The following is a 23,124-nucleotide window of genomic DNA, read 5'->3' as shown; positions in this document are numbered from 1 at the left end:
ACCAACATCCAAGGGGGGGCCGTCACCCGCAGGGCTGGCACCGCAGTCCGTGGGGCTGGCACCCAGGGGTTCGGGGCAGCCCCCCCAGAGCAGTGTCCCGGGGGTGGCTCCTGAGCAGCCGGGCGGGGACGAGCAGAATGTGGGGACATCAAGGACCACAGTGAGCGGGTACCAGGGCTCGGTGGTGACAGCGGGGACAGCGGTCTGCCACGCGAGCAGATGACAGCAGCAGGGAGGAAGCGCTGAGTGATCGGGAGATCAAGTGAGAGGCGGAGGGGGGGGGACAGGAAGGGAGGAGCGGGCAGGGACGGGCTTCAAGTTTATAAACTTGTCCCTCCCGGTCCCCGCAGCCTCCGCCCGGCATGGCCATGGCCGAGGGCCAGAAACGAGGGGGCTTCAAGAAATTCAGTAAGTCACCGGGGGACGGCGAGAGCGGGCGCTGGGTGCTCACCTGGGCAGCCTGGCCCTGAAGGGGGGGATGCACGAGCACGGTTACCTCTCGTAAGCAAGAGGTTTCATCAGGAAACTCGCTGGGGATGAGAGGGGCTCTGGGGTTTTACGTCCCCAGGGCTGGGTCGAGCCCTGGTGCTGATGGGTCAGGTGCTGGGACTGGGACTGGGACCAGTCTGCATGCACTGGGTGCCAGCGTGCACCCAATGGGGGTGAACCCCACTCTCACCCCACTGGGGATTTCTGCTCCCCAAATCACATCTTTCAAGGAGCGTTCACCGGGCTGTGTGGCTGGGGGTGAAAGCTGCGGCTGGGGGTGTCCGGGACCCCTCCGGGTCCTCCTGCAGCAGCGATTCGGGATGGAGGCTGGGGGTGAATCCGCACTGATGGAGCTGCGCTCGGGGCCGAAGCGCTGGGAGCTGGGCGCAGAGGAAGCGGTGGTGCCCGCTGGGAGGGAGCTGTGCTCTTTCTCACAGACCTCGGGTTTTCCCCAAAGCCCTCGGAGGCGGCTCCAGCGGACTGCACATCGCCGGCCCCGCGCTGAGCAGGAGCTGGCCTTCGCTGCTGCTCTCCGCATTCCTCGGCCTCCACGTGCCGATGCCGGCGCGGTGGGAGGCCAGCCCCTCCGCTCCCCTGGGAGCTGCGCGAGGGGCTGGGCAAAACCCATCTCCCACGGCCCCGGCTGAGCTGGGATTTTCCATCGTGGTGGAAAGCAGGGAGATCGGGAAGGTCCCCAGCTTTTCCACCCCGCAGCAGCCCCGAACGCAAAGGATGCTCGGACACCGAGGGGATCTTTAACCCAAAGCAGTATTGTTGTTAACAGAGCCCAGGCCACGAGGTTTCAGCTCTGCAGGAGCGGTTCTGGGTTGCTGCAGCCCCCTTGCCCCGTCTGGTGGCGGGGGCACCCTGCAGGCTGTGCAGGAGGTGGGGTCCAAGGGCCGAGCCCCCCAGCACCCAGGCTCCTTACACGGTGCCACTGCAGCGAGCAGCTTCCTGCCTCGGCAAACCCGGAGGGGAAGAGGCTTTGCAGGGCCCCACCGTATAATGTAAGCATTGCCAAACCCCCAAGCACCCAGCAAACCGAGACTCCACCAGCGCAGCTCTGCTGTGCAACAGGGAGGCTGCAGCCCCGTTTGCCCTGTGCGCAGCCACCCTTGCACCAACGCAGCCGGGGCGGCACTGCAGTGGCACGCAGCGCCGAGGTGCGAAACGCAGAGCCGCCCGCCAGGGTTATAAATACTCCTCCGGCAACCGCTGAGCGCTCGGCGCTTGCAGGTGGCTCCGGGGAGCTGCAGTGAGGCTGCGAGGGGCTGAGCGAGGAAGTGGGGAGGCAGGAGGCTGCCTCCTGCTCGCAGCCAGCGCTGCTTGGCGAGCCCAGCCGGTGGCCGGATCCTGCTCTGTGCTGGTGACGACGTGCACACGGGGCACATCCACAAGTCCGGGACCTCTGGGGCAAGCGCAGCGTGTCCTGGCTCTCAGCCTGGAGAGCTGCAGGGCCTGGAGAGCCCCCAGCAGCATCGCATATGCCGCAGGCCACGCGGCCATAACGCTGCGCTGGGACCAGCGGGGTGCAGTGCAGCAGGGCTGACACCGGGCTGCACCACGGCGCGGTGCCCGTGCCCACCCCTCATCTCCCCCTCTCTCCTCTCTCCTCACCAGAGTTTTTCAAGTTCAAAGGCTTCGGCAGCCTGAGCAGCATCCCCCGCTCCTTCACCCTGCGGCGCGGGGCCGTGGCCCCCAGCTCTTCCGAGTCAGGGGAAGGGGGTCTGCCTCCCCACGGCTTCCTGGAGGAGCCCTTCAGCAGCACCCAGGATGATCTCAACACCATGCCCAAGAGCCCCGGCCCCTACGCCCGGTCGTCAGACATGTACAGCCACATGGGCACCATGCCCAGGCAGAACCCGGGCAAGGTGGGGAAGAGCCCAGGCAAAGGCAGGAGTACCCAGAGCTGCCGGGAGAGAGGGAGCCCCAGGGACAAGATGCCCAGCACAACCCCAGTGAGCGTCCCCGGGTCCCCCAAGACTCCTGGCACCCCAGACGCTGGCGCAGACCCGTTCTCAGCCTCTGGGAAAGCAGAGCAGGAGGAGGAAGAGGCTCTGCCCTCCCACACCCCGATGGCACCGATGGCCGGGGTGGACCAGGAGCCCGCAGGGAACATCTCCTGCCCCAGGACGGAGGCACCGAGCCCCAGACCAGCCCCCAGCCCTGCACCAGGAACGGAGACCACTGCCAGGGATCTGCTGGGAAAGGGGCAAGAGCGCCCCAGCGAGAGCTCCCCAGACAGGTAGGGCCCCATCAGCTGTGCTCTGCCCTCTGCCGGACCCGCTTTGTGCTCCCCAGGCGGGACGAGGGGCTGGGACGCAGCGGGGTCCCCACGGGATGCACCTGGCCGGCGGGGCAGCGCTGCCCGAGCACACCACGGCCTGGCTCGGAGGCTCTGCGGGAGCGAGGTTTCCTGTGGGATTTCTGCTCCCTCCTGTTTCCGGATGGGGTGGAAACACCTCGCGGCCTCCCCTGACCCGGCTGTCCCTTTGTCCTGCGGGCGGCTCTGTCCTAGCGCCGCGGCTCGCTGCGACCTGCACCGAGCCTCCCGCTCCGTCCCTCCTTCCCCTTCCATCCCTGACCCGAGCAGCACTGCCTCTGTCCAGGCACAGGGGCAATCCCAAAAACACCCCAGCCCCAATCCCCTCCCCTGCCAGTAAAACCCCTCTCCATGGTTTGGGGGCCTCAGCCCTCCTGAATTGGCTTGTTCAGAGGGTTTTCACCTCAAAATGGGTGAGAGGGATTTTTAGCCTCGCCTGTCACCTGGGTGTCTGGGCACAGGGGTCAAACACATCCCCAGTGTGGGACTGGGGGCACTGCCAGAGGACACCGAATTTCCCCCCGTAACGACGTCCCGTCATGCCAGCCCCGACCCAGGTTCCCATATTGCACCCTGGCGGCCCCAAATCCCCTTTTCCCCCAGCACCGCCGCCGTGGTGCCGCGGGGCTCATCCTGGAGAGGCGGGGGGGGGTTCACGCGGTGCCAGGAGCGGGGCGAGGAAGAGGAATTCGTGCTGGCGGTGGGAACCGGCTGCACATTCCTGCCGGCCGCGAAGGGAGGGCCAGAGGAGGGCTGGGACGGGAAGGAGGAGGGTCCGCCGCCGCCGCCCGCGCCCCACGTCCCTGCTCAGAGCGAGGCAGGGGAGCACCCTCCAGAGCTTCTCCCCGTCCCGGAGCAGAGGCGCTCGCCGAGCCACGCGGGGCCGATGACAGCGGTGGGCAGGAGGTTTCCCACCCTGGGGCAGGGCAGGTAAGGATCTGGCCCCCCCACCCCGGCACGGCGCAGGGCACGGGGAGGGAGAGGCTGGGAAAGGGCTTTGCTCGGGGCGCACAAAGCCTCGACGCGGAGCTGTCGGAGCCGCCAAGGCCCCGGCGTTTGCTGATGGAAAGAGCGAGCGCATCGGCTGCGGCTGCCGAAACCGCAGTTGGACAGAGCGCCGGGACGCAGCGGCGGGGGGCTGCGGCCGGCCCCGTGGCTCGGTGGGCTGGGGGCTCGGGGCAGGCGGTGCTGCCACATCCTCGGGCGAGCGCGGAGCCCCCGCGGAGGGCACCCCCCCTTTTCCCCAGAAATCAGCCCCCAGACCAGGGCGGGCGGGAGCCGAGCGGCGTGGGGACGTGCGTCGGTCACCCGTGTGTCTGGGCTCTGGGGAGTGCTGGAGCGGGGGCTTGGATCCCCAAAACTCGAGCGCCAAACGCCTTTGTGCATCATCTGGGGCCGCACCGATGATGACCACAGCCGTGCTGTTTGCTGGGGAAACTGAGGCACAAGAGTGACCCGAGCAGGGCTTGGCGCCGGGGTGTTGCTGCCCCTCTGTGCCCCGCTCGGGGCTCAGGGAGCGGCCGTGTGGCCCAGGCAGTGCCGGAGCCGTCCCCGCGGCCGGGCTGTGCTGTAGGACAGGCGGGAGGAAGCAGGACCGGGGCAGTGCCGCTCCCCAGCCCTTCCTCCTGCGCACGTCCTCGGGGACAGGGACAATCCTTCCCCGCCAGGACACGGGGGGGGGACAGGGACAGCTGCCCAGAACAGGGAGTGCCCGTGCTAAGGGACCACGGAGGGGACAAGCGTGGCCCTTGGTCATGTTTTCCACCCCTGGAGAACCTCCAGTGCCTCCTGATTGAGCGCAGGCCCCCGAGGCAGGGCGGGCTGAGGTTGCCCACGCACCCGAGAAGCTCCCTGCAGGATCGGGCCCCCTCGGGAATCGCTGGGACGGGGAGCGCAGCAGCGCCCAGCCCCGGGGCTGCTCGGAGCCAGGCGGTGCCGTGGCCCCACAGGAGCAGCGGTGACAGCGGCAGGGACACGGTGACTCACGGGAGGTGACCTGCATGCAGGTCGCAGGGCGGACGTGACTCGACTTCCCTCCGAGCACGGGAAATGCCGCTTCCCGCGGGGCGCGGGCAGGGCGCTGCCGGCACCAACAAACCCGGCCGGCACCGAGGGGCTCGAAGGAGGGGAAACCGAGGCACCAGGTGCCCAGACGTGGCTCCCTCGGCGCACAGCCCCGGCGTACAAAGCTGAGCGGAGCCTGGGCTCCAAATCGGGGCTGGACCCACGCCACCAGCCCCGGCGGTCCCCAGCGCAGCGCCTGGCACGTCTGCGTGTCACCACGCTGCCTCCCGGAGCCCCAAAGGCTCGGGCACCCCGCGGAAACACCAGCGGCAACTCCGAGTCCCAGCGGCCCGGCTGCGGCCGCGCTCCAAAGGCAGCCCTGGAATTTCTCCCAGGCGCTCGGCTGCCCCCAAAAATGCCGTTTCCTCCAGGAATGTGTGGAGCCAAGGGGGGCTGCGGCCCCCGGCCTCCAACCCCCCCCCCCCAGCCGCAGCTGCTGCCCGTCCCCAGCACGAGGCCCCCCCCTCGCCGCCAGCCCTCGCAGCGTCTCCCAGCTGCTCTCATGCTCCCGATTTCCTGCCCGGAGGCCCCCGTCCTCCTGCCGGTTTTTCTCACGGCTCTCGCAGCACCAGGCGCTCTCTGCGGCCGTGTGAAAGGCAAACAGGCTGGAGAGGCAACGCCAGGGTGGGCAGGCAGCCCGCAGCTGCCCGGAGCAGCTGTGTCCCCGTCCCCCCCCCCAGAAATGCTCCTCTAGCTTTTTCCCCCCCCTTGGTTTCCAACTCTGCTTCTCCTCTTCCGAGCCACTGCAGCAGGGTGGGCTTGGGGAAGGAGCGGGATTCGCGTGGTGCCGGGCACTGCAGCTCCCAGGGGGCTCGATCGATCGATCGATTGATTGATTATTTTTGGACTGATTGATTTTTGAGCCACCAGACAGTGGCCCCAACCAGGAGGGAGCCCACAGAGGAAGGATTTGGCCCCTGGGAAGGGGTCTGTGTGCAGGACCCCAGCAGCACCCAGTGCCAGGCGGGCTCCAGCCGTGGCGGTGCGGGTGGCTGCAAGCGCTAGGTGGAGCGGGGCGGCTCCCGGACGGAAAGGGACGTCCCGGGGCTGTGATGCCATCGGGTTTGGTTATTTCTTAGCTGCAGCCGCCTGTCCTGGCCACGGCCCCGTGCCCAGGAGGGCGATCTCGGTGGGTAATGGGACGTCTGTGCCGAAGCTTGGAATTTAGGAGGCGATGGGTGCTGGGTTCTGCTTAAAGAAGTCTGGACTTTTGTATTTTATTCAGAAAGATGAGACCTCAGGGTCGCACATCCCAGCTCAGTTGTTATGGCCTCTCTACCCCCGAACTCGCTCTCGATTCCGTCAGGCTCACCCCTACAGACAAACACCTCAGCCCACAAGGGAACAAAAAGCACTAACAGCAGTGCTACGTGCTCGGGAAGGAGAAGGGCATTCAGCGTCCCCCAGGAAAGAACGGCAAAGAAGTGTCCCAGCTGTGTCTCGGGGCTGTTGGGTTGGTTGTCAGTAGGGCCAAGAGTGAACATGTCACCAAGAAGAAGGGGAGCTTCTAGTGCAGTCTCAGACCCGACATCACCCTGGCTTCAGCGACGGTTTGATTCTGTGGGTTTGCACAAAGCTACAGAGAAACAATCAGAAACGGCCGGGCGGTGTGTCCCAAAAACCGCCCAGTGGGACCGCAGCTCTGCCAGGGCACGGGGCACGGGGCCCTGCTTTGGCACGCGCCCCCGGCACCATGACCCACGGGGACCTCAGCCAGGCTGCTGGCTGTCCCCAGCTCTGCTCACACGGTCCCAAGCCGATTTGGGGAGAGATCCTTTAAAAAAAGGCCCTTTTCTTCCCCAATCACATTAGGGAGGCTAAGCTCTGCGTCAGGAGCGGGCACGGGGGCCCTTGGAGCCTCCCCAAACCCACAGCCTCGTGGAGCACAGACCCCCGCTGTGCCACCACCACCTTAGCCTGGCCGTCACGACTTGCTGCCCTTTACTTACACATCTTTATTTTTCTCCTTTCCTTCTAGCCACCACAATGGCCTGGAGTCCGGCAGCGAATACGTGAAGGTAAGACACCGAGCGCGGACGCAGCCTGTCCTGGGTAGGGGACAGCGGCAGCGGGGGGAGAGCGGCCCCAGGGCCGGCCAGGTCCTGTGCTCAGCTTTGCGCCCCCATCCCACCACCTCCTCTCTTTGTCCTCGGAAGACATTTCCTGCCAGACACAGCACGGCAGGCGAGGCACAAGCCGTGCACGGTCCCCCCGCCGCTGCTCCCTGGGGAGCTGCCTGCGCTTCGCGCTCCCCATCACTCGCGGCCGCCGCGGACGCAGGGGCTGCCTCCTCCCGCCGCCCCCACGTAGGAAAGGAAGGGTTTGAGCCACTTTTCGTGGCTGTCACATGAAAGTCGGTGTAAATCTCTCCAAATCTCTTGCTTATCCTCCAGCAAACTATTAACATTCCTGAGGACTCTTCATGTCTGGCCAGAAATTCATTAGCGAGGCGCCTGGCTCTGGAGGAGAGCCGGCCCTCCTGCAGGAGGCTGCTGGCACGCTGGGCAGGAGCAGGGTGATGGCCATGGGGTGCTGACTGTTTTGGGGTTGGGGCACTGAAAACCTGCCCAGAGGGCGATTTGCTGCCACGCAATAGCAAAAGGGAGTCTGTCTGAGGAGGGACGGAGCGTCCTGAGGCCAGTTGCTTGACTGGGACATCTTTAATGTGCAAAATGCCGCTGGGTGTTGAGTAGGGATTTGAAGAGCCCCACTTGGGCGGTGTAAACGGAGCAGTGAGCCTTCATCTTTGGGACTTAGGGCTTTCTGACAGCCGCAGCCAGACACAGAAATGAGAACTGTGCTGGCACCGACCGACGGGCTCTGGAGGGAGCTGGCTGGACCCCGCTCCGCCCAGCGGTGGTCGCCCCGCTGGGTCTGACAGCCCGCAGCCTCTGGGCAACGGGGCCAGACGTGGCTTTTTGACCCCCAGCACTGCGACCACCCCGGTGGGACTTCCCTCCCCTCTTACTTTCCTTTGGCAGCGCGGGACGAGCAGACTGGCTGCTCGGGTGGGAGCTCAACCTGCTGTCGGTGCGATGTGCACGGAGCGGTGAGGCTCCTGCGGTGCACAGGGCTGCTCCTGCCCGCACACACCAGGCCTGCCAGGGCAGGGGGGCAGCGCGGCAGTGGAGCGGGTGCCTTGCTGTGTTTCCCCTTGCTCTATCAGTGTGCGCGCCTGGAGGTGGGCAAATTTTATGGCTCGTGAGTTAATGGATTGAGACAACACGGGGGTGGAGCAATGGGTATGGCTTTGCCTGTAGAATCCGAGCCGTTTTCGGTGAGCCAGGAGAATTCCCCGCTGTCCAGGCAGATGCCAAACCTGATCTGTTTGGCCTTTAGCTCTTACTCGTCCCCGTGGTGTGCAGATGCAGCCCATGGGCAGTGTGTGTGATTTATACACCACTTCCCGTGAGCTACGGAAGCAACTGATGGCTGCGGCGACAGCAGCTATTTTAGTCAAATAAGTAATTAGCTGGAGTGTGCGCGACCGAGATGCTGGGGGCACTCCGGCTGACTGCAGGCACCGTGCCTGGCGGGGAGCCCACAGCCCTGCGGGGATCGGGGTGGCTGGGTGCCCGCTGGCCGCTGTGCCGGCATCGCTTGGGAGCAAGGCTGGGACCTGGCACCCAAAGAGCTCCCTGCTTCGTGGCTGGGAGCGAAACGAGCAGAGAGGGGCGAGTGGAGAAAGGACAGGAGGAAAAGTGCTGGTGAAGGAGAGAGGATGTGGGAGGGAGAGAACGAGCTGCAAAGCCTTCACAGACAAAGGCTCAGGGCAGATCAGGGGCAGATCTGTGCCCACAATGCCCAGGTGGGCACAAACATCAGCCCTTGGGCTTCAGCAAGAAACTGGCCAGGAACAACGCTCACCTCACCAAACCTGCCGTGATTAGAGGTGCAACGCCAGACGGAGGAGCTAGCGAGGGGCAGACAGCCAGGATCAATAAGCTCTTGGTAATTAACACACTTTAATAATAGCCTAAGGGCTGATGTTCCCAAACTGCCTGGGGGATCTGCATCCCGGCTCCATTTGCTCAGCTTCCAGCGGGGTTTGCCAGGCAGCCCCAGCTTAGCTTTGGCCCTCGCACAGGGGAAGGCAGGGAGCTGCAAAACCCCGTTACACCCTGGGGGAGCTGCTGCCAATAAAGCTGACCGTGCGTCCCAGCGAGCGAGCGGACGGGGGATTCAGCTTCCCTTCGCGCCTGTGAAGGGGCAGCACAGGCACAGCTCCAGCTCGCTCCGTCAGCGGAGAGCCTTGGATCCGCCGCAGGAGGGAAGCAGCCGAGCCCTTTGCGGAGGAGAAGCCTTTGCCGGCGTGTGATTCACCCTCGGATCCTTGCAGAGCGCCGTCTCCCCACGTGCTGCCATCTGTTCTGTCCCTCGGCCCCTTGCGAGGGGAGAGGAGCGCCTGCACTCCCGCTAGGGCTGCAGGCACCTATGGGTGCGGGGGCACCCGCCACCCTGCACCCTATGCTCTGCCCTCCTCCTTCTGCTGCTCAGCGCCATCCTAAAACCAGGCGCTACCCTCCCGGCTCCTCTCTCCCCTACAACAGAAGGGGCAGAGCGCGGGCCCAGCGAGCATGTTCGAGCTCTTTGTTCTGTGTGGAGGAGCCGCTCTGGAGACCTGTATCTCATCAGCCCTGCCTGCTTCCTCCTCGCCTGGGGATGCGAGGGGCTCGTCTGAATTAATTAGCAGAGAGGCCGTGCGGGTGGCAGCAGGAACACCTCTGAGCTCGCAGCGTCGCTGAGCAGAGGCGCACCAGGAGGCATCTTCGGACAGGGACGCGCTTTGAGGACGGCTCTCGCTAACTGGAGTTGTTCTCTGCTGGGAGCAAGGATTATTCCTTCTTCCTTCCTTCCTTAGGCCTTACTGCCCGGAGAGCAACAGCACAGGATTTACTGTCATGTCCCCTCGTGCAGGTTCCCTGCCCTGTGCACAGCCTCGTAAATCTCTGCCCATTTCTGTCGTTAGTTGCGGGAAGCGCAGCTGTTCAGGGAAAGCTGGGCAGCAAAGCTGCGTGGCAGGGGACATCGCCGATGGAGATCGGCTCTGGGGCGAGGGCAGCGCAGCTGCATGAAGGGATGGGAGCACTGTGCCAGCACCCCGGGTCCTGTGTCCCCCAGCTGCTCCCACAAAGGCTCCCATCACCCTGGTCCCTGCTGAGACAAGCAAAGGGGACAGCGGGGACACGGGCCCTGATCCCCCAGGGCTGGTTTGTGGAGCAGCAGGGGGCTGCAGTGACAGGGGGCTGCAGGGCTGGCACACGGCTTGGAGCCATCAGTGCCGCCTCGTGCATCCCGTTCTGCGAAACCGCAGCCTTAATTAAACCGAAGCGGAGCCTTAATTAAACGCAACTTGGAGACAGCCTACGTGGGAAGCAGGCAGCCGGCTGCCTCCACGTGGGGCAGGAACCGGCGTCTTCCCCGGAAAGGACGGCACCAGGACGGGCAGGGTGAGGAGGGATGGGGGTGAGGTAAAGGAGGGACCGAGGCTGTCCCTGACCCCGTGTGTCGCTGGGGAGGGCAGGCGGGTTAGGGTGAGGAGATGAGGGGTGCCAGCTCCCTTGGGGGAACCCCTCAGGGTATGGGGGGGCTGGGGGGTGCCAGCTCCCTTCAGGGACACTGGTTCCCCTCAGAAAACCCAGCTCCCCTAAGGACGTGGTGGGGCTGAATCCCCTCAGGGACACTGGTTCCCCTCAGGACACGGCTGATCGGGGCTGCCCAATTTCCTCAGAAGACCCTGCTCCCCTCAGGACACGGTGGGGCTGGATCCCCTCAGGAACACCAGGTCCCCTCAGGACGTGGCTGGTCGGGGCTGCCCGATCCCCTCAGGGATGCTGGCTCCCCTCAGAAGACCCAGTTTCCCTCACGACATGGTGGGGCTGGATCCCTTCAGGAACACCGGCCCCCCTCAGGGCCACCAGCTCCCCTCAGGACATGGCTGATCGGAGCTGGATCCCCTCAGGGCCACCGGCTCCCCTCAGTAAGCCCGGCTCCCCTCCGGGGCTGCGGGGACGCCGCTCCCCCTCGGCACCGCCGCTCCCCGTGCCGCTGAGGGCCGCTGTGGCGGCCCCGGGTCCCGGCGGGGCGGGCCGGGGCGGAGCTGCCGCCTCGGTGCCGCCTCCCGTTGCCGACAAGGGATGAGGTAATCGGGGAAGCGGCTGAAATTGAAGCCCGGCGGCGGCGGTGGCAGCGGAGGTGCAGCCCGGGGCCGGGCCGGGCCGGGCCGGGTCAGCCCGGACCGGGCTCGCCGCGCCGCGCCATGACGGAGCGCTGCAGCCTGTGGAGCGCCCTGTCGGCGGCCGCCTGCTGCTTCTACCGCGGCTCCTTCATGCAGGTCCAGGTGAGCCGGGCGGCGGGGACAACGAAGGCGGGGGGTGGCCGGGATCCCCTCGGCCAGGTCCCCCGGGGTGCCCCGGGGGAGGTCGCGCTGCCCGGCCGCAGGCGGCTGCGGGGTCGAGGGGGGCTTCGCGGGGACGGCACTGACCTTGCGGCCGCTCGCCGGCCCTTCGTGGGGCTCCGCACGGCTCACATGAGGTTTCGAGCCTCCCGTGAGAGCCCTGGTGTCCTGAGCCTCCAGCGCTTCCCTGCTCAGGTGCTTTGGTTTCGGCTCCAGCGCTGCCCCCGGCATCCCCTCCGGACGCCGGGTGTAGCTCGGAGCTGAAGCCGAAGCCCCGGAGCAGCACTTCTGTCAGGGGGACCGCGAGCACCAGCATCGCTGAAGGGAGCCCTTGCCTGCAGGAGACCTCGTGGAAGGGAGCGTTTGGCTTCCTCCGAGAGGCAGCACGTCTCCAAAGGTGCTCCGGGAGCATCCGCTAAGCACCGAGGAGAGAGGGAGCCCAGACGGACCCGCAGCTCTCCGGCCTGGGTCTCTGTGTGCGCTGCGCTGCACAGGCTCGGCCGTGGTGGCTACAGAAAGCTGGGCTCCATCTGTCACCTGTCCTGTGGCACTTCCACCGCTGGCATAAGGCGAGGTGTCCTATTTTTGGACTCTGGCATTTGCACAGGCTGAGGAGGGGCAAAGCACCAGAAACCGGTTCCCTCATTTACCTGCTTAGGGAGAACGCTGAGCAAAGGTGCTGAGGATTGCAAGAGCCAAGCAGGCTCCGATCTGAAGCAAGAGCTACCGGCATGCTGCAAGTTAAAAAGGGTGAGAAGCGCCCGGAGCTGGCAGCCAAGAGAGCTGGCAGTCTTATCCAGTACTCCCGCTCGGGGAGGTAGGTGCCGAGCTGTAGAGATTATGCTGGGTAAGACAGAGCCCAGAGGAAGCATTTCAAGTCTTGTCATGATTGCTGCTGATCTCAGTGCAAAGCCAGGGATTTTGAGCGCTAGTGGGGGCGAAGAGAGAAAAAGCAGAAGAGCTTCTCCTGGCTGTCCAAAAGCCACCGAGCAGCACCGGGGGACGTGCCCTAACGCAGCAGTCCTGGGGCTGAGCATCGCAGCGAGCTGCTGCCAGAACAAGGGCGAGACAGGTGGGAGCCTGGGATGCGGGAGGGGATGAAGGGCACTCCATCCCAGCCCCAGAAAGAGTTAAAAGCGAAGCCCTGAGCGCTCACCTGGCTCTGCCAGATCTTTCACCGTCTATTTGTGTCCAAGTGTGCCCAGCAAACACACACTGAAGTCCCCATGAATGACTGGAGCGCTTCCAGCTGACAGCCGCATCCCTGCTCACCGCCAATGGCAGTGCACCCAGCCTGGGAAGCACTGACATCATTTCTGGCCAATAGCAGCTCCGAAAAGGGATGCAGCAGCAGCGGCCACCGCCGTCTCAGAGTGAGATAAGTAATATATAGATGGATGGAAATGTGTGTACACGCACGCCCCGTCGCTGCGCCGGAGACCTGCTCCCCCAGGGCAGCGGTGCGCTCCACCACCCCGCAGCACAACCTGGGGCACTTGACCCACCTTACGGCACCCAGATGTTCCCAGCCAGCACCCCCCAGCTGCTCCCCACCCCTGCCAGCCAGGCGTAATTGCTCCAGAGCTGCCACAAAGGAGCACAGACGAGAGAGGAGAGCCTTTGGGTGGCCAGGAGCACTCCTAAGAAAGGCTGTGAGTGCCAGGGCAAAGATCCCGAGAGGCCATTTGGATGCCCAGAGTCATTGCGAGACGATACAGAGAGACGAACGGGTCCTTTTCCATATGGGCATCAAGATCAGTAAGACCACCTGGTTCACACCAGGGTACGTGGGTGAGGAGCAAGCCCACGACAACCTGGGGGTGTTTGCAGTGGGATTTTTCCCCCGTCACGGTCACTCAGGATGGCCTGGCCATTCTCGGGCACACGGGGAGGTCATGCAGCAGCCCTGCACCAGGCAAGCGGAGCAATTCTTGGGTTTGCCATGGCGTTGGCTGTCTCAGCAAGGATGTTTGCTCTGAAATACTCCGCTGTGAAGCAGCCCATTGCCAGGTACAGAGCTAAGTGGAGAACAGAGAGACTCCGGTGATCCTGGGGCTTTCCCCATGCACCTGCTCCAAGTGGCTCCTTACTCCATTCTCTCCCACTTGTGCTTCCCAGGCCCCACATCTGCTCCAGCAGCAGGAGCTGGGGTGAAAGAGCTGCAGCAGGGGCTGGGATTTCCCCAGTGAGGGTCCCAACGTGGGGCACGCAGCAGGAGAAGGAGAGGGAGAGCAGCTGTGCTTTGTGCCCTGAGGTTAGCCAGGAGATGTTATCGCAGGGCGGGGTGGGTGCCGCACACCTCGCTTTCCAGGCTGACTTCATGTTCAGCTGCGGCTCCTTCGGGTTTGGGAGGGGGGAGCTGGAAAGCAGGCTGCAAGTCACTCCTGTTTCGTAAGAGTACCTCTGCGAGGAGAGAAAGCCAAATGCCAGCCTTTGAAGCTCTCCTTGCACCAGGCAGAGCAACAGCCGCTGTTTTACACAGACCACAGCTGTCAGCACCCTCCATCCCCCCAGAGCTCGCCCTTTGGCTGCCAATTCCAGTCCCTGCCCAGCAGCTGGGACCAAAGATGCTTCCCTCTGCCAAGAAAGCAGCAGGTAGAGTCAAGGAAGTGAGCAGGGATGGAGAGCCCAGGGAATCCCCTCCCGGTGAGCACTGCCCCCACTGCACGGCTGCTCCGGAGGATCCCGCAGCCCCAGGACCGTGAAACGGCCTGTCTGGGTGCCGAACGTGACAGAGGAGCTCTCCTTTCTCCAGCCAAACCACGTTGGCTGCTGCTTGGGATTCCTCAGGCAGAGCTTGGCATCATCTCTGGCAGCTCCCGAGCTGGTTTGTCTGGTGCGGCCGGTTTGGGGAACCGCTCTCGGCCCCGTTTCTTCCCCCTCAGCGGGAGGAGGCGTCGGGGCTCTCCGAGCAGGAGGCCAGCACCACGCGCCCGAGCTGGGCGTTAGTGGAAGCCCAGGCGTCTCTCCGCAGCCAGCCCTCTAGCATGCGAGACCTCGCATCGGGCCGAACATCTTTTGATGTCCTTCTGGCACAGCTGAGAGCGTCAAGCAGTGCCCTTTTCAGCTCGGCACTCAGACATCCGCTTACACGCTCCCGACAGCTCCGGGCCGGCCGGGGCTGCCTCGCTGTGCCTCGCCGGCGCCCGGCCAGCTGGCAGCCCGTCAGCCTCCTCCGAGACACGCTACCGAGCGGAGCAGAATAAAGCCAATTCAAAGCACGAGGACCGGTCCCCAGAGCCGCATCGCACCAAAGGAGAGGGCTTCCTCCCCGCGCATCAGACTGCTGCTGCCGCCCTGGCTGCAGGCGGTGGCTTTTCGGTGGCCGTGGACGCCAGGTGGGACCGCGCTGCCCAGCCGAGCGGCCGAAGGGATGGTGCCCTGCACGTGGCTGGGGGCGGCTCGCAGCTCCCTGCGCTCGCGGCCGCCCTCGCTCCCCCGTCCGCAAGATGCAAAGCCTCCCGCTCCTCTCCCGAGCCTCCGTGCTAGCTTAGCACCTGCCTCCTGGCACGGACACCAGCCGGCTGCTGCCCAAATCCGGGCTTGGAGACGCCGGGCACTGCTCAGCCGGGTTTGCGTTCGTTATCCTGCGCATTTGCTTGGGGAGGATTTGGGGGAAAACCCAGATGTAGGACAGAGCAGGGAACTGCTAATCCCTTCTCTCGGGGCAGCGGGGGGGCGGGGGGGAGCACCAGCCCCAAACCGCTCCCAGCTCAGCCCCGAGCGCCGCGGGGAGGTGCTGAGCACAGGGGCACCCCCGGCCACGGGTGCTGAGCGAGGGCTGCTCGGCGGCGGAGGAGAAGTTGTCATAGGAACGGCATCTGCTTCGGCCTCGGCCCCCCAGGAGGCAGCCGGACCTCGGAGCCCCGCTGGCTACCATTTATTTTTAATAGGGCTCAGCAGCACCGAGAAGCTTTGTCTCCACGAGGGCCCCGGGGCAGCGGAGGCGCTCAGCACCCCGCGACGCTCGTTGAGGAGGATGTGACCCCCGTGTCGCCCGGTCGGGTCCCTGCGGCTCCAGCAAGCAGGGCCCTCCCTGGAGACGGGGACAGAGGGCAGAGGGGCACGCACCAGTAGGTCCCTAACACCTCCACGGGCTGCCTCCGCCGCCCCAGGGCTGCCTCCGCCGCCCCAGCACTGTTTTAATCATTCGGAGCTGGAACGGGAGGAACAGAGGCAGGTCCAGGCTGGTGAGGGCAAGCCCTGAAGAGCTCGGGCCGCCGCACGGCTCCTTCCCAGCCTCCTCCCACCTCCCCGGGCTGGAGCCGCGTCCCTGGGGCAGGACCGCTGCCCCCACCTTGGCTGGTACGTGCAGCTACACCAGGGAACGGAGCAGCTCCCCCGAGCTGGGGTCAGGCTGCCTCGAGGTGTGGGACGGAAGGGACGAAACCTGCTGAGGGACTCGGCAGAGTCCTGGAACAGCGGGTACAGGGTGGGAGCACGGTGCTGCTCCCCACACCTGCCCCTGCTCACAGCCACGGGAGGAGCAGGGGGAGGCAGCTCGGGGCGCAGAACCCGCTGCTGGCAAAGGGTCGGCTCTGAGCAGGTCCAGGAGCAGCACGGCACTGCCGCAGCAGTGCCAGAGCGGTGCCATCGGGCACCGGCTTCAAGCCCGTGCCCGTCCTCCCCGGCGCCAGCAGCGCCCTGCCCTAACAGGCACCGCGGAGCCGAGGAGCCGGGCAGCCTGCAGCGCTCGGGCACCCCACTAACCCCGTCCAAGCTGCCCTGTGCTGGTGGCACGCACGTCCCCCTCTTTTCCCTGTCCATGATAGGGGGATCTTGTGAACCCCAAGCGAGCAGCAGCCCCGCTGGTGGCCGGGGCTGCCCTCGGGGAACGCTCCTGCCACGGTGGCGGGCAGGGAGCGCGGCCGCAGCCGAGGGAGAGGTGACGCCATCCTTATCTCCCTGGGGAAGGGAGGAGGCAAATTGCATCCTCCAGGCTCAGGTGCTCCAGTGCTGGTAAAAGCTCATTTCGATGCAGAAGGTTCCCTTTACATTTGTCATTACTATTCATGCCACCGTCAGGCTAAACACAGCCGAGTTAACCCTTCGGAGAGGGGAAATCACAGCGGCTGTCTGCAGGAGGAAGAACAGCGTGGGTTTCCTCCTGGAGAAGCATTTCCCATGGTGAAATGCCCTGGAGATGTGCCGGCAGGGAGCTGGGGCAGGGCCTGCCCAGCCACACTCAGCTCCCAGCTGGGGCAGAGGGACAGCTTGGTCAGGCACAACGGGGACACGCCACCAGGAGACCCCCCAAAAGTGCTCCCAGTGGCAGGACCTGACCACCTTACCCCACGCACACACACCCACCGGGGGAGCAGCTGCCACGCGTGCAGCGAGGGCCCTGGCTGACATTTTCTCTCTCTCTCCCCCCCCCCGTACAGTTCTCCAAGGAGAAATACATCCTCGACTCGTCACCGGAGAAGCTTCACAAGGAGCTGGAAGAGGAGCTGAAGCTGAGCAGCACCGACCTGCGCAGCCACGCCTGGTACCACGGCCGCATCCCCCGGGAGGTGAGGACGGGGAGGGCGGGCAGCTCCCAGCGCCCCCAGGCCTCGCGGAGCCACCAGGCAAAGGCTTCGCTAGCCCCAAGCTGCCTGGTTTTGTGGGGAATGCCCTCCCGAAACCCAGAGCAGGGGGTGAGGGGAACGAGCTGATGCCCCGGGGTAAAACCGTGGGGCAGCGTCCACGCCTGCCCCCCTGGTTCACCCAGCGGGGTTGTGCCTGAGCCGCCGCCTCGTCCCCTGCCAGGTCTCGGAGAGCCTCGTGCAGAGGAACGGCGACTTCCTCATCCGCGACTCGCTCACCAGCCTGGGCGACTACGTGCTGACGTGCCGCTGGCGCAACGAGCCCCTGCACTTCAAGATCAACAAGGCGACGGTGAAGTCCAGCGACGGCCACACCCGCGTCCAGTACCTCTTCGAGCAGGAGAGCTTCGACAATGTGCCCGCCCTCGTCCGCTTCTACGTGGGCAACCGCAAGGCCATCTCCGAGCAGAGCGGCGCCATCGTCTACTGCCCCATCAACCGCACCTTCCCCCTGCGCTACCTGGAAGCCAGCTATGGGCTCGCCAACGGGAAGCACGGGGCGCCCCACAGCCCAGCCGCCCAGAAAGGGGGGCACATCAAGAGGAGGAGCATCACTATGACGGACGGCCTGACGGCCGACAAGATCACCAGGGCCGAGGGGTGCCCCACCAGGTGAGTGCGGGGCCCTGTGCCGCCTGGGCAGGGGATCAGCCCCCGGGGACAAGGCAGGTGCAGGGTTTGGGAACTGCCCCAACGCAGGCAGGGACCAGCGGATGCCCAGGAGGAAGAACCAGCACCCAGCTGAAGCTGGGGTATTCCCCTGGGCCAGCTGCCAGCAGTGCTGAGCCTCCGCAGCCACCACGAGGGCATTTGTTGGGTCGTTTCTGGAGGCTCGTTTTGTTTTAGAGCCCTTTCCACTGGGGCATTTGCAAGGAGTTGCCAAGAGGAGATGATGGAGCTGCGCTGGCAGGGGTCTGCACAGCCCTGCAAGGCCCCCTGCTCACACTGAACCTTGCAGTACCTGGGCTTCTCAGGAGGGGTGGAGATTTCCTTCATGAGGCTTTCTTTTGGCAGCCTCAGGGTGCCCAGACCCTGCCCGGGAAGGCAGGGCACACTCACACAGGTCCCCACACAGAGCCCAAGGGACCTGCCTCCGCTCCTGCACCCCCAGCAGGCACAGCCTGGCCCCCAGCGTGCCTTAGAGCCAAGCTGCCTTCTCACACCCCGACCTTCTCAGCCCGAGGGCAGGGTGGGAGCACGGCAGCAGAAAGCAGACAACCAGCCGTTACTGCAGGGAAGAGGGAAACAGCCAGGCTTCCAGGAGAGCGCATGCTGATGGGTCTGGGCTCTTCTGGAAATGCCTTTCCTCACCACTCCCATTTCCCCAAACGTCCCACCGCCGCTGCTGCTCACCTGTCCTCCTCCCATCGCGGACGCGTGGTGCTCGAGGCCAGGCACGCCGCGGGGAGGACAGCTGCCCTGCCTCCCTGCAGCACTCCCCTCGCTCAGCCCACCACAGCACCTCTTGCGACACCGCTGACTCACGGCACGCGTCAGGCTGTGACCGCTGCCCCACAGGACCTCCCGGTGTGCTACGGGAGCGCGTGCGCCACAGCTCGCAGCCCGCAGCGCCTCTCTGCTCTCGTGCGAGCCAGCTGGGCCCCGAGTCCAGCCTCCAGGCACGTTTACCTCTCCCAACCATTGCGAGAGAGAGCGCTCACCCGACCACCATGCGGCTCTCAGGCAGAGAAACACACCCAGCATCAGTAAAACATCACGCCTTGCAGCCAGGCACCACAGCACTAGAAAACCGTCCCGCTGCGTCTTACCGGACCCCTTCCCCAGCACCCCGGGGCACAGCGGAGCCAAGCCCTGCTCCTTTCCCCCAGCACCAGGCTCCTTGCAGCAGAGCTGCCTCTGCTTTATAGAGGTCCCCTGCTGTTCCCAGCTCAGGCTCCAGCTGAGCTCGTTAGGGTTCCGCTTGTTGCTGGTGGTAGCGGAAGGGGGCAGTGCTGGGGGGGGGTGGTAAATCCTTGTCCCAGCCCCTCTGCCCTTGCCCGAGTGCCAGACTAACGCTCTGCCTGCCCCCTCCCCAGCGTGTCCCTGCCGCACCACAGGGACATCATCCGCAACTGCGCCGTCAGCGTGGACCAGATCCAGGACCTGCACGCGCCGATGTCGCCCATCTCAGAGAACCCCACGTCGCCCGCCTACAGCACGGGTAGGCATGGCCTGGGGACAGCGGGGACACGGCTCGGGCTGAGCTCAGCACTGGCATGACGCAGGGATGTGGGGAGGGGGACGGAGCTGGCTGTAAAGACGAGCCCCTGGGCGTGAAGCTGACCACAGTGCGGCCATGCAGCTCTCCTGGGACCGGGCTGGGTCCTGTCGTGGCACCACTGGGGCCGCAGGGGCTTTCCCTGAGCTCCCCAACCCCAGGCTGCGGCGTTCTCGGCGCGTGTACGCCTCCAGGCTCTGCTAACAGGCTCTCTCCTGCTCCCCGCAGTTACACGGCTAAAGCCACACACCTGCCAAGCGGCCGGGATCGCCCCGGCCTCCCCGGTCATCAGAAGGTCCAGCGAGCCCCAGCTGTGCCCGGGGAGCAACAGCAAACCTCTCCCGGACCCTGCCCACAGCACCCACTCCACTCCCTGCCACGGCTACGCTCGTGCCTCCCCCTCTCCCTCCGTGAACAGCTACAGCGACCCGGACACGGGGCACTACTGCCAGCTGCACCCCACCTCGCCCGTCGGCAGGGAGCGGCCGGCTCATGACACCAAGCCAGCAAAGAGCTACGTGGAGAGGCTAAAGGTGGAGGAAGGACAGAGAGGGACTGTGGAGAACGGCTCCGGGGAGGCGGAGGCAGGGCAGAGGCTGAAAGGAGAGCGGGACTTCGTGGGCTTCGTGCCCCCCACCGTGGAGATGAGCTCCTCCTTCAACCCTGCCGCCTTCCAGTCCCTGCTCATCCCCCTGGAGAACAAGCCCCTGGAGATGGCCGTGCTCAAGAAGGTCAAGGAGCTGCTGGCGGAGGTGGACGCGAAGACGCTCGCCAAACACATCACCAAAGTGGACTGCGTGGTACGGCCGGGGCCAGGTGGGAGGGACGGGCGCCGCTACCCCTCCGTTTGCTCCAGGGGAGCAGAGCATCCCCCGGCACCGCAGCATCCCCAAAAATCAGAGCGTCCCAGCTCAGCTCTGCCTCCCCGCACCAGCTGGGGCAGGCGGAGGCCGGGTGGCAGCGAAGAGCTGCCCGAGGCTGCCCAGCCTCTCCTCGATTAACAAAGGTCTAATCGCCTCTCGCCTTTCTTGCCAGGTCGCTCGGATACTGGGCGTAACTGCAGAGGCGCAGCGGCTCATGGGGGTGAGCTCTGGCATGGAGCTGCTCACCCTGCCCCACGGCCACCAGCTCCGGCTCGACCTGCTGGAACGGTACGGCACGGGGTGACAGCCCCGCTCCCCGGGGGCGGCACGCGGGGGGGGGGGGACACGGCACCCCTGGGGGTGCTGAGCTCTGCCGGGACGGCGGCGGGAGCATCCCCAGCGCCTCGTCCCCGTGCTGAGCCCCGTGCTCTGCCTCTCGCCCCGCGGCAGGTTCCACACCATGTCCATCATGATCGCCGTGGACATCCTGGGCTGCACGGGCAGCACGGAGGAGCGGGCGGCCCTGCTGCACAAAACCATCCAGCTGGCGGCCGAGCTGAAGAGCACCATGGGGAACATGTTCAGCTTCGCGGCTGTGATGAACGCCCTGGAAATGACGCAGGTACGGGGACGCCGCCTCCGTCCTCGTGGCCCGGGCTCGGCCCTTTCTCTCCAGCCGCCTCCCCGGTGGCCCACCCGCGGGGGAGCGGGGACAATGCCCCAGCGGCGGCACGGGGCCACATCCGCTGGGGTGTAAGGAGGGAAGGGAAAGAGCCATCCCCTCCGCCGAGCAGACAGCCCAGTCCCGCCGGGATACGATTGTTTTTTTCGGTGGTTGGGCTTTTTGTTTTGTGCTGGGCTCTGTTCCTGAGAGGAAATGAATCTGCCCTCCGGTACAATACAAATCAGTCTCAAGGCCGTGGCAGCAGCGTCTCCAGGCCGCGCTGCTCCCTTTGGAAGATGAAAGGAGATTAAAATTCAATTTTAAATCAAGCCCAGCTGGGAAGTCTCGCTTCCTGCCTGCACAAAGGAGGTGGAAGGGCTGCCCCCTCCCTGCATCTCATCTTCAAGGCCGCTGCAGCGCGGGGAAGCTGCTGTCCTGGGGCAGGGCAGGGGAAGAAACGCTGAGCCCAGCGCCGGGGCAGGGCCCTGCAGCCTCTTGGCGGCGAGTGCCAGCAGCAGAGGCTGTTTTGGGGAGCAGCAGGTGCTGCAAGGCTGCAGGCGAGGCTGGGGCCGTCGTGCTGGGGCCAGGCTGACCTCGGGAGCATCCCCTGGGCTACGCTTCCCCAGCCCCAGCACTTCCATCCCCCAGCACTTCCATCCCCTTTCAGATCGCGCGGCTGGAGCAGACCTGGATGGTGCTGCGGCAGCGGCACACGGAGGGCGCGATCCTCTACGAAAAGAAGCTGAAGCCGTTCCTGAAGAGCCTGAACGAGGGGAAAGGTAACGAGAGCAGCTCCCATCCCATCCGCCTGCTCCTTCCAGGTTCAGCTGGGCACGGCCTCGCGGAGGGGACGTGTTTGAGAGCTGCGTCCCTCTCCCAGCAGCGCCAGACACTTCCCTCCTGCCCGCTGCGCAGCCCCGGCACCCGGCCGGGCCCGCTTGGCCTCAGCTGCCCCTTCCTTCCCAAGGAAGCATTTCATAACTAAATAAAACCAGTGGCTGGGCACAGACGCGGCTTGGCCGAGCCAAACCCTTGCGCTTGCATGGCGGTGCGTGCCAAGGCGAGGGGACACCAGCCGGTCTGAGGCAGGGAGGATGAAAAGCCTCATCTCTCCAACACGCAGAGCCCCAGGCCTGCGCACCCGCTCCTCGCTGCAGCCCTGGGACTCTCAGAGGCCGCCAGAGCGGGGACGGCAGCGCTCCTCTCCTGGGCACAAGCAGAAAGAGCCTGGCTGGTGCTGGAGGAGGTGATGGCCCCGGGCAGAGCCGTCCTCAGAGCCACAGCCGCATCTGTGCTGCAGCTGAGCCAGAAAATCTCTCCCATGGGCACGGTGGCAGCGCGGCTTTGTAGGGCTGTGTGGTCGTGGGAGCGCTGCACGGGGCCAAGGCGGGTGGGGAAGGGGGACGAGGAGGACACGGGGCCACCGAGCCTGCCGGAGAGGCTCAGGGCACCTCTCTCCGCAGAAGGCCCGCCGCTGACCAACACCACCTTTCCCCACGTCATGCCCCTGGTGACCCTCCTGGAGCGGGACGACGCTCTGGTGGACAACCCCGAGCCCTGGGAGAGCACGGACAACGGCGTGGAGGTGGTCATGGCCCACCTGGAGGCGGCGCGGATGGTGGCCCACCATGGCGGGCTGTACCACACCAACGCCGAGGTGAAGCTGCAGGGTAAGCGAGGGGGGACGGGGACAGCCCCTCAACCCCTGCCGCCGTCCCAGCGCTGGACGGTGCATCCTGCGGGCGCGGGGTCCCCGTCCCGCACCCGTGGCGCTGACTCTCCGTTCCCCGCAGGTTTCCAGGGCCGAGCGGAGCTGCTGGAGGTCTTCAGCACCGAGTTCCAGCTGCGGCTGCTGTGGGGCAGCCGCGGGGCCGAGAGCAGCCAGGCCGAGCGCTACGAGAAGTTCGACAAAGTCCTCACCGCCCTGTCCCACAAGCTGGAGCCGGCAGTGCGCTTCAGCGAGCTGTAACCCGCGCTGTGCGCTGCGGAGCCCCTCCGCGGGGGGCGCAGGATGGCAATTTGGGGACAGAGAGGAGCCACCGCAACCACCGCAGTCCCACCTGCCGCTCACCCCCGGCCAGGGGTCCCGCAGTGCCGTCACAGGGACGGGGACAGCGCCCGGGCAGGCCAGCGCCCATGACCGCGTGGTGCCCGTCGCTTCGCCCTTCGGCTTCCTCTCCGTCCAGCCCTCGATGCCCTCGGTGCCCCGTGTAAATACGTTCCCACGGCCGCGCCTCGCTGTACAGACTCGCGAGGGACGGCCAGTCCCTGCTGTACATACTCGGTCCCGCCCTGTAAATACGTGTACATAGCCGGGGTCCTGCACACAATAAACTTTTATGCTCCCCTCCTGCCTCTGCTCCCTGCGGCGCCTCGGGGCTGGGGGTCCCCAAACCCCCCCTCCCCCCAGTGCCTGCAGCCTGGGGGGCGGGGCCTGTTGGTTGGGGGCGTGGCCACGCGGCGAAACCACGCCCCGTGGGCGGGGTCTGCCCCTCGCCTTGCCCCGCCCACCGCGGGG

At 65.7% G+C, this 23,124-nt stretch overlaps 1 protein-coding gene across 3 annotated transcripts; it reads left to right on the top strand.

Moving 5' to 3' along the window:
* Nucleotides 1–279: 279 nt before the first annotated feature.
* SH2D3C (SH2 domain containing 3C) lies at nucleotides 280–22,953 on the top strand. 3 transcript variants are annotated; one of them, XM_013198687.3, is made up of 12 exons: nucleotides 280–408; nucleotides 2,110–2,734; nucleotides 6,855–6,894; nucleotides 16,658–16,786; nucleotides 17,025–17,473; nucleotides 18,898–19,022; nucleotides 19,308–19,879; nucleotides 20,115–20,230; nucleotides 20,393–20,564; nucleotides 21,274–21,385; nucleotides 22,070–22,276; nucleotides 22,400–22,953. In XM_013198687.3, the coding sequence occupies exons 1-12, from the start codon at nucleotides 363–365 to the stop codon at nucleotides 22,573–22,575; spliced, it is 2,769 nt and encodes a 922-aa protein (XP_013054141.3). In that variant the 5' UTR covers nucleotides 280–362; the 3' UTR covers nucleotides 22,576–22,953. The 3 variants fall into 3 exon arrangements, with proteins under 3 accessions (XP_013054141.3, XP_047911368.1, XP_047911370.1); XM_048055411.2 differs by lacking the exons at nucleotides 280–408; nucleotides 2,110–2,734 and adding an exon at nucleotides 3,486–3,742; XM_048055413.2 differs by lacking the exons at nucleotides 280–408; nucleotides 2,110–2,734; nucleotides 6,855–6,894 and adding an exon at nucleotides 11,010–11,216.
* The last annotated feature ends 171 nt before the right edge of the window (nucleotides 22,954–23,124 follow it).

This window comes from Anser cygnoides, chromosome 20, assembly GCF_040182565.1.
Source record: "Anser cygnoides isolate HZ-2024a breed goose chromosome 20, Taihu_goose_T2T_genome, whole genome shotgun sequence".
In the NCBI taxonomy this organism is placed as follows: domain Eukaryota; kingdom Metazoa; phylum Chordata; class Aves; order Anseriformes; family Anatidae; genus Anser; species Anser cygnoides.
This window is presented reverse-complemented; position numbering and strand designations above follow the sequence as displayed.